This window comes from Stegastes partitus, unplaced genomic scaffold, assembly GCF_000690725.1.
Source record: "Stegastes partitus isolate 25-593 unplaced genomic scaffold, Stegastes_partitus-1.0.2 Scaffold2089, whole genome shotgun sequence".
Taxonomy (NCBI): Eukaryota; Metazoa; Chordata; class Actinopteri; family Pomacentridae; genus Stegastes; species Stegastes partitus.
The window spans coordinates 56,099-65,685 of NW_007579820.1; the positions used below are offsets into that span (position 1 = coordinate 56,099).

At 40.7% G+C, this 9,587-nt stretch overlaps 1 protein-coding gene across 1 annotated transcript in view; it reads right to left on the reverse strand.

Moving 5' to 3' along the window:
- LOC103373875 (kalirin-like) overlaps window positions 1-9,587 on the reverse strand; it is a 58,620-nt gene that overhangs the window by 15,856 nt on the left and 33,177 nt on the right. The window contains exons 16-18 of the mRNA XM_008303882.1: window positions 8,142-8,428; window positions 4,652-4,832; window positions 1,085-1,147 (exon numbers count right to left, since the gene is read on the reverse strand). Coding sequence (XP_008302104.1) covers window positions 1,085-1,147; window positions 4,652-4,832; window positions 8,142-8,428 — 531 coding nt within the window. The remainder of the gene's footprint in view (window positions 1-1,084; window positions 1,148-4,651; window positions 4,833-8,141; window positions 8,429-9,587) is intronic.

Here is a 9,587-nt window from a genome sequence, read left to right on the forward strand (position 1 = left end):
TCAAGAACCTTTTCAGCATTAAACCACATTAATTTGCTGCTTTAAGTTTGAAGCAGTTCACACGTTTACATCTTCACATATTCGTCTATATTTCGATGGTGTCTCGTGTTTTAATGCTTCGTCATGTTTTAAGTCTTTTACACAATAAACACTGAACAAAACTTTAAAAGTCACATTACAAAAAACGATCCCAACGACATATTTATTCCTAAATCATGAATTCAGAGGCTGAACGAAGTGAAATGTCTGCTGCAGTTTGTTGTGTTTAAAGGTTCTGCTCAGTCCAACAGGATTCAGGCTCATTTCAGTGATACTTGAAGTAGTTTCACCTTTAAAGTCAGATTTAGGTTCTGAAAATACATCAAGGATTTAACCTGCATTAGCTGATTGTGTCCACTAGGGGGCAGCAGAGGACTCTCATGTGGGGATGTTGGAATCTGAATTTGTTTCTGTTTGTGCAACTTTGACTCATTTTACTGATGAGTGCACGTTTTATTCAGATCATGTCGTGTTAGAAAGTAAACAGACTTCTGTTAAAACAGATGAAGCTGCAGAAGTTCATTCTGTGGCTGCAGCCAGTTTATGTGGATCAATGTGCAAAAACGACTCACATGAAAAACTACATGTTGATAAAAGACGCTGCTGATATTCAACACTTATCAGATCGTACTGACGCCAGATAGTCAGGAGAAATTTAAACAACAAAATGACAAATAAAGATCATCAAACTCTTCTATTCATGCGTTTTGTTTGTTGCTTTTTCTGCAGTTTTTATGTAAAGGAAAACACTACGGCGATAATTCAACGTATAGTTATAATATATACGATCTCTGTGTTTTCCGCATCAGACTCGGTGGTTGTTTGAGCTCTAAGCTGAATAATCTCAATTTCTGCTGCATTTAAACCTTCTGTACGTTCTTAGAAACGCTGGATTCAGGCTCCACTGATCCTAAAAACGAAGACAAGTGAAGGATTTAACCTGCATTAGCGGATTTCAGCCACTTGGAGGCAGCAGAGGACCTCATTAGGGGGATATTACATCCTGCATCAGTTTACAACGGAACCAGAACAAAGAGCTTCGTACCTCCATTCCTGTTTTCGGGTCGAGGTCGTCGTCGCAGTCCGACTCGTCCGACGTGTGGACGTCCTGATGGAGGAGGAGGAGGAGGAGGAGGAGGAGGAGATGATGGAGATGTCAAACAGAAGCAGCAGGTAAAAGGAAGGAGAGAAACTCAGACGTGAGAAGGAACAAAAGCAAAGAAAGAAGTGAGGACAGAAGCAGAATAAGGACGGAGGGAGTCAGTCGGTCCTCATACTCACCTGAAACTCAAACTGACCTCAGGACTCACCTGGTTCGTTCTCTGCTGCTGAGGCTTTACATGAACATGTTTTAAGGAGGATTCCTGCTCGTCAGGATCACCTCTGAGGCATCGGTACCGTTTCTAACCGAGTCTTATTGTATCTTCAGTAACACGTTGAACTCGTCGTGAACTAAAGTCTCCATGTTTATCATCCAGTCTCCTAGAACTCTGAACCTTCTACGACGGAACCACTGAAACATGAACCTTCATCACAAACAACAATCCTGTGTTTTGGTTCTATCAGGTTTATTAAAGGTCAAAACCTGCTGGATCATAAACACTCAAACAGCAACGCTCATGATTGGTCGGACGTCTTTTCACCACTTCTGGTTCCGTCCACCAGCTTCTGGTCCATCTCTGACTCCTCTGGACAGAACCGCTGCAGTTCAACTAAACTTGTCGTCTTTCTGACTCAGACTTGTTCCTTCATCAGTCCACAGGTTCTGGATGGTTCCAGTCTGGACTTTGGGGAGACCAGTCCAGAACCTTCATTCCAGCCTGATGGAACCATTTCTTCACCACTTTGATGTGTGTTTGGGCTCATTGTCTGGTTGGAACATCCAACTGTGTCCAAGATCAACCTTCTGCTGATGGTTTCAGGTTCTCCTGAACAACGTGGAGGTGATCCTCCTTCTTCATTGGTCCATTAACTTTGTGTAAAGCTCCAGGTCCACTGGCAGCAGAACAGAACCAGAGCATGATGCTGCCACCTCCATGCTTGATGGTAGGTTTGGTGTTCTTGGGGTTAAAGGCCTCACCTTCTCTCCTCCAGACATGGTTCTGCTCAGCGTTTGTTCCATTTGACCAGAACTTTCCTCCAGAAGGCCTTTTCTTTACTTTTTGTGGAGATTTTGACTGTTTGGTATTTTTTTCGCATCTTTTTGTCTGATTTTCCACAACAGAACCAGGTCCAGTGTTCAGACTGAGACACCTGGATGGATGTAGAACTGATCTGGTGTCAGGTTCTACCAGAACCCAGATGTGTTCTTCCTCCTAAATGTCATGTGTCTATCTGCTGTACCGATGAAGTTCTGAGGCTCAGAAATGATGGAAGTGATCAATCTGGACCCTCCTCTGTGGACCTTTAAATATTCCCAGAATGAAGGAAGAACTGAAAAGCTGCTGCAGATAAAGACTCGGCTGATTCTGAGGAGGTCACGTTGACGTTTCATTTTCTTCATTCATAAAAAGGGAAACAAACCATGATGCAGATAAACTCTTCACATGCTGATCTGAAGAGCGTTTATCGTCCACATCAGAGGATCAAATCAAGTCTCGGTGTCTTTGTTATTTGCTTCATGACGTTAGAAAACCACATAAAAAAATAAACTCTGTTAACCAACTGAAGCCAGTGGACTCATGCACGAGGAGGGAGAAATAAACCACAGCAAAAAGACACAAAAGAAAGAAACCAAACCATTTCTCAGTCGGTGCGTTTCAGGGTTCGGGGTGAAGGAATATAAAAATAAATCAAATAAAACTTCTCTTCTTTAGTGGTTCTCAACCGTCTGGTCTCTTTGGATTTTTTTTTTTTTTTTAAATTAATCGTGTTTGAACCAAACCAGCTTCAACCTGAGTTCACGCCTGAATCTGTGACATGAAACCTGAGACAAAAACATCGTGAGAAAGCGTCTGAAATCGGACTTTTTAAAAATCCTGTCGTTGCTTTTCGTGACACTTCTGTTTTTCTTACTGACCACGTGTCAGTTTAATAGAGATTTTGAGTGTTTTATTCTGTATAAACGGCTGCTTTCCCGTAAAGGATCCAGAAAGTTCTCTCTCTGGTCACCGACGGTAAATATTCTACGGGTCACGTTAACTGTGGCGTCCCACAGGGCTCGACTTTAGGCCCATTTGAATATTCAGTAAGAAGCATCAAAGCAACTTATACACAAAAGGACAGAGATACTGATCAGCAGAATAAACAGGCTGTCACAGGTGTTTTTGTGGATTCCCTTCTGCTTTAGCTGCTGTTTCACTTTTAGTCTGTATGTCTTCAAAATTACTGTATTTCTCTATTTAAGTGTTTCAATACATAAGCATTGAAGCTCACTTATTACTGTTATTACAAATTATATATCAAAATGTGCGGCTCGTTCAGGAATGGTGTGCTGAGACTTCTGTTAGCAAGTTGTCTGAAGGTTTTTACGAAATTCGTAAAAAACTGCCGTAAAAATCCCCATTGAAACGAATGGGAACTGTCAGAATCAGCCATCTTTAGACGTCTGTAGCTCTGGAAGATTTTACAGGAGAGGCTTCATTCAAAGTTTAAATGCATCACAAGACTTTGAATATTATTTGTCTAAATCCGTGTCTTGACGTCTTTTACGGTTTTAACACAGTCGTACCTTAAGTTTAATGAATATTTTGAATATCCAGAATTTTTCCACTACATTCTGACCAAATCGTTTATTGAAACAAGTGTCGTTAACCTCGTCTCTTTCTCACAAGTCCTTCTCTCCATGAACCATTTATATATAAAAACGTAGATATTTCTGTCCTCTTCCACCCAGCGTGACCCTCACTGCTGTAGGATTTGTAGTTTTTTCATAAACCACCTCAGAGGTCGGAGTGCGACGTCCAGAACTCTCACTGACTCCCATTATAACTGAGCGCTAAAATGTCAGGTGAAAACCAGAAACAGCGAGACTCTCTGAGCTGCCACCAAATCTGTATCAACAGTACGGACATGAAAACACCTCCGAACGTTCAGAACGAGATTCTGCTTCAGACGGTGAAAGAACTTTGAAAATACGACGTACAGTTTTTGATCTGTGAGCGTTTGTTCGAGCGTCTAATCTTCAGTTTGCTGCTCTGCTCACTGCAACCAGCCGCTGACTCACAGCTGATTGGCTGATTGATGCACTTTCAAAATAAAAGCTCAAAAATGTTAAAAGGCACTGACAAGGGTTAATGAGACATGCTGGATTGTCAAAATAAAACGTACTTACATAACTTATACCTAAAGCAGGATGTATGAAGCTGCACTGAGACACTCGACACTTGTTCAGAACGTTTGCAGGATTAAAGTTTGCTCTTGTTTTGTAAAACACGTCGGATAGCTGAAGCCAGATAAATAAATCACATCCTGGATACGCTGAGCCTGCTTCAGGAAATGTGGAAACCAGCTTCAGAGACTCAGGTGTGAAGCAGGTTGAGAACCACAACACTCAGCACACATCTGGGTTAAGAAGGAAGTCACAAACCGAGTGGGCGGGGCTTAGGGAGGGGCAGGTGAGGGGTCTCGGCACACACATATGACATCACCACCGTGCGCCGCCGTTACTCACTTTGCCCTTCGGCGGGGGGGCGGGCGAGGCGAGCGGGGGAGGGGGGCCGGCGGCGGCGTCTTTGCTCTTACGGAGGAGGCCGTTCTCTTGACCTCTGACCCCCGCCGCCGCCAGCGCCGCCGACACGTCCTTGGCCTCGGCGCGCTTCCTGGCACGCAGCGTGTTCCACGACAGAGACTTCCTGCACAGTACAGGAAGTACAATCGTCAGGCCGACCAATCAGAGACGAGCTCAGCGGCGTCCAGGTGAGTCTGGCTGCAGAGGCAACACGTCGCCCTCTAGTGGCTGGAGTCTATTAATTATTATTTTTTAGATGAATAACGAGATCATTCACTGATTAAAGGCACCAATTATGTCAAAATGTTAAACAAGGTTTTGCTTTCACTTCATGTTGAGCTACATTCCTGGTTATGAACAAATCTGCATCAAAAGCCGACAAAAAAATAAAAACAAAAACAAAATATTATAAAAAAACAGATAAAATCAAATTTGAAATAATAATTAATACCTGAAAATAACATTCACGTAAAAAAATCTGTATTTTTACAAAAGTAAAACGGTGTTTAATTAAATCAGCAAAAACATCTTTGTTTCAGATTTTTCTGCTATAAATATAAATGAAAATGTAAATATTCTGTACTATTTTAATTAAACACAGTTTTGTGTTTAAGCTGCTCGTCTCCGTTCTAATATCACAATTACACAAAATCTGGTAACTTCATTCATTAACTGATTAATTCAACAGAAGAACTCAGTTATTTAAAAATAAAAACCTCATTTTAAAACATTTTAAAAAGTGCATCAAGCGGCTTCCATCAGTTCGCCTGTACAATATTTACATTTATAAATAAATATAAATATAAATATAAACATAAATGTATGAAAGTTGCCCGACGCTGCAGCCAGACTCAGATTCTGGTCGATGAGTTCAGACTGAAGTTACTGAGACGAAGCTTCACTGGAAGAAAAACAGTTTGAAACACAGAAGAACAAGCGGAGATGAAACTGAACCGTCTTCACACATCTGTTGGTCCAAACCTCCTCCAACATCTGGACCTGATCGACTGAATCCTTCAAACTTCACTCAGTGTCCAGAACCTCTTAAAGTGACACAATTTACTAATGAAAGTCATAAATGACTCTTATTGGGCAGGAAATGACCTTAAAACCTGATTTACTCACAGATGTACTTCCTGTTAGTTTCTGTTTATTAGGAAGCTTTTAAAGGATCATTCTGGTTTAACTCAGCTGCTGGATTCCTCGTTAATGTTTCTGTTGTGTGTCTTTAACTTTACACTCTTCACCGTCGTCGTAGAAACTCAGCTCATCCAGGTGCAAAAAAAAAATAAAAAAATAAAAATAAAAAAATTCCTCTTTACAGTTCAACATTTCAAACTGACCTACTTTTCATTTTATTTATTTCTCTTATATTTACGCTTTAAAAAATTACATATTTATTATTTTACTCATTTCTCTTTATATTAACACATTTTTAAATTTACATATTTATTTCTCTTCATATTTTCATAATTCAAACATTTATAGAATTATTCTTTCACTGATTTCTCTTAATATTTCCATTTTTTGAATTTACAAATTTATTTTTTTCATTATATTTTCACATTTTTATACGTACTTATTTATTTTTTTACATATTTAATTTGAATTTAAATATCTTGGTATTTTCTCCTTATATTTACATATTTTTAAATTAAATATTACTTTATTTATTCCACTTTATATTGCCACGGTTATTAGTTTATATAACCACAAAAAGAATAAATATATATTTCTTTATATTTCCACAATTTAAAAAATTATATATTTATGATTTTTTTTATATTCTCACATTTTTATTCCCACATATTTATTGTTTTACGTTTTTTATTTAAATATTTTATTTATTTGTTAATGTTTCACATTTTTCAAATTAAAATTTTACTTTATTTATTCTGCTTTATTTTGTCATTTGTTAATTTGTATATTTTTTCTTCTTTATATTTTTGCATTTTTAATTTTAATTTTTTTTATACATTTATTAAACTATCACATTTTTAAAATGCACATATAGATTTATCATATTTCCACATTTTAAAATTTACATATTTTAAAAATGTATTGCTCATATTTTTTTTAACCATATTTAATTTTAAAAAAAAAACATATTTTCCTCAAACACACTTTTGTTCTTTGAGTTGGAAAATTCCCAGAATCTCGGCATCGAGGGTGAAACGTTCGAGTTCACATGAATTTACACATTAATGGGAAATAAACTGAAGTTTTACTTTAATTTATCTTTAATACGAACACTTTAAAAACCGAAGCAGCGTTTTGTGATTTTCCGTCGGATCCGGTCGGAACCTTTTGTGGAGCATCAAATCGGGATGTTAGTACAAATTAAAGCAGAAAACACAGAAATAAAACTTTACCACGACAACAACAAAGAAAACGCTGAAATGAACCAAAACAGGGGAGAAGGTGCAAACAGGAAGCTGCTGCTCTGACCAGACCTTCACAATAAGATACCAATAAAAACATTCCTGATCAAATATATTGATGACGTCACACACACGCATGCACGCTCACACACGTTGCTGTTGTTGTAGTTTATTTACAAATATTAAAAACTACAAATCATCTCCAGCCTAAAACGCACAGACAGACAGAACTTCTTCACGTGGCTTCGCTAGCTCATGCTCAAGTCCAAAAGGTTTATTTTACATATTTAAAATACATTTAAAATCATTATTCGGCTACCAACAGTACAACGCTGACCGTCGCCGGTGAATCAAACATATTGCACAGCCTGACTTCATTCATATCGTTTGTTTTTTATCATCATAAATAGTGCAAAAAGGGATTTTCTTTCTTTTTTCTTTTTTAAACAGGAATGTTCCAGAGCCTCAGTCAGAACAAACAAAAACAACAAAAAATCAACTTTGTACAGTGAAACAAAATCAACACGGAGGAAATGAACCCACGTCTGTCCGTGAAATAAAATAATAATTAACAAGGCAGAGAAAACAGAACAACGGAGAGCTGCTCCACAGCGGAGGACTGAGCACCTGGACGGACCAGGTGACACCTGGACGGACCAGGTGAGCTGGTGGGCGGGTTTTTTGCTTTTTTTCATTATTTAAAAAAGAAAAAAACAAAAACAAAAACAGAGAAAACAGTAGAAAAAAAACCAACAGAGGGGAAAAAAAAAAGCAGGTGTTAGGAACTGAAATAAGAGTTCGGTTTTAGCTCCACAAGCTTTTAACTTATCAGTGTTTTTCTTTTCTTTTTTTTTTTTTAAGCCTGAAATCCGTTTTCAGGAGCGACGGCGGCTCAGGAAATAAAAAAGTGGGCGGAGCAGCTTGACGGACAGTGAAAGTACCATTTACCCTCCAAAATAAAAGTCTCCTGCGAGGTCCGAGAGGGGCGGGACCGAAACAAAACACCTGAATGCTCTCGTCCAATCCAGAGGAGGGGGAGGAGTGCGACTTACTTGATGTTGTTGGCGTCCGCCACCGCCGCCGGGAAGGAGGAAGTGGACGACGAGTCTTTTATGGGCTTGGTGGGCGGGCCCAGCACGTGGCCCGGCACCCAGCCCTCGGCGGCCGGCGATTGGCTGTTGGCCGGCCGGTACACCAGGTACATGTTCTGCTGGTTGGTGGCCAGAATCTGGACCGTCTCGCCCTGACTCACACAGATCTCGTTCTCCTTCAGCGCCGAGTAGTCCTGAGACACCAGCATGGTGGACGAGACGCCGTTACAGCCGCCGCCCCCGGCCTCCTGGCCACGCCCACGCCGAGGAGGAGGAGGAGGAAGGAGAAGAGGAGGAGGAGGGGGAGGAGGAAGAGGAGGAGGAAGAAGAGGTAAGTGTGTGAAAAAGGAGAGGAGGAAGGGAGAGGGAGAAGAGGAAGAGCAACAAGATGAAGACCAGGAGGAAGAGGTGAGTCAGAGATGAGCAGGAGGAGGAGGAAGAAGATGAGAGTGAGTGAGGAGGAGGTAGAAGAAGAGGAGAATGTGGAGGGAGTGGAGAAAGAGGAGGAGGAAGAGGAGGAGGAGGGAGGGGGAGGAGAAGAGGTGAGTGAGTGAAGAAGAGGGAGAGGAGGGGATGATCCGTGTGGAGGATGAGGAAGGAGAAGAGGAGGAAGAGGAAAAGAGGATGAGGAGGAGGAGGGAGAGGAGGAAGAGCAATAAGATGAAGATGAGGAGGAGGTGAGTCAGAGAGGAGCAGGAAGAAGAGGAAGAAAAAGAAGACGAGAAGGAGGAGGAGGAAGAGGATGAAAGTGAGGAGGTAGAAGAAGAAGAAGAGGAGGGAGAGGAGGAGGATGAAGATGAGGAGGAGAACAGCAGAACAGACCATCAACAGGTTTCTCGTCAGACGTTTATAAAACACAAAAATAAAATCTGTAGAAGTTGTTTCAGGAAAAGTCCTGGTTCATGAAAAGGTGCTGAAATAACATGAAAGAAATAAAACTTAAACAACGACAAATATGATGAAACGTTTCTCATAAAAACTAAACATCCAGTAAAGTCACAGAAGAACAGCATGAATGTGCAGGTTGACCCTAAAGGACTGCTCCTCTAACAGCTGGTCTACAGGTCCAGGCTGATCCTCTGCTACAGAAGAAGGCCACCCATCAGCAGGAAGCTCCTGAACAACCTCCACAGGGGGTTCAGGAGGAGCCTATAAATCAGAGTGAGGCCCTGCAGACACAACATGTCCAGTGAAGTGGGCCAGAGCACCTGAACAGGTGGCCATTTATACAGTTCATATATTTATAAGCTCCAGCAGCAGCCCAGATTCTAGCCTTCACTTCCAGGACTTCATGCTCCAGTTCCCCGAGAGTCCGCTGCAGCTTTTAGACCAGGAAGCATCAACATGAACCAAAACCGTCCATCTATAGAAATATAAACGTCTACAGCAAGTGTCCACCCAGCTGGA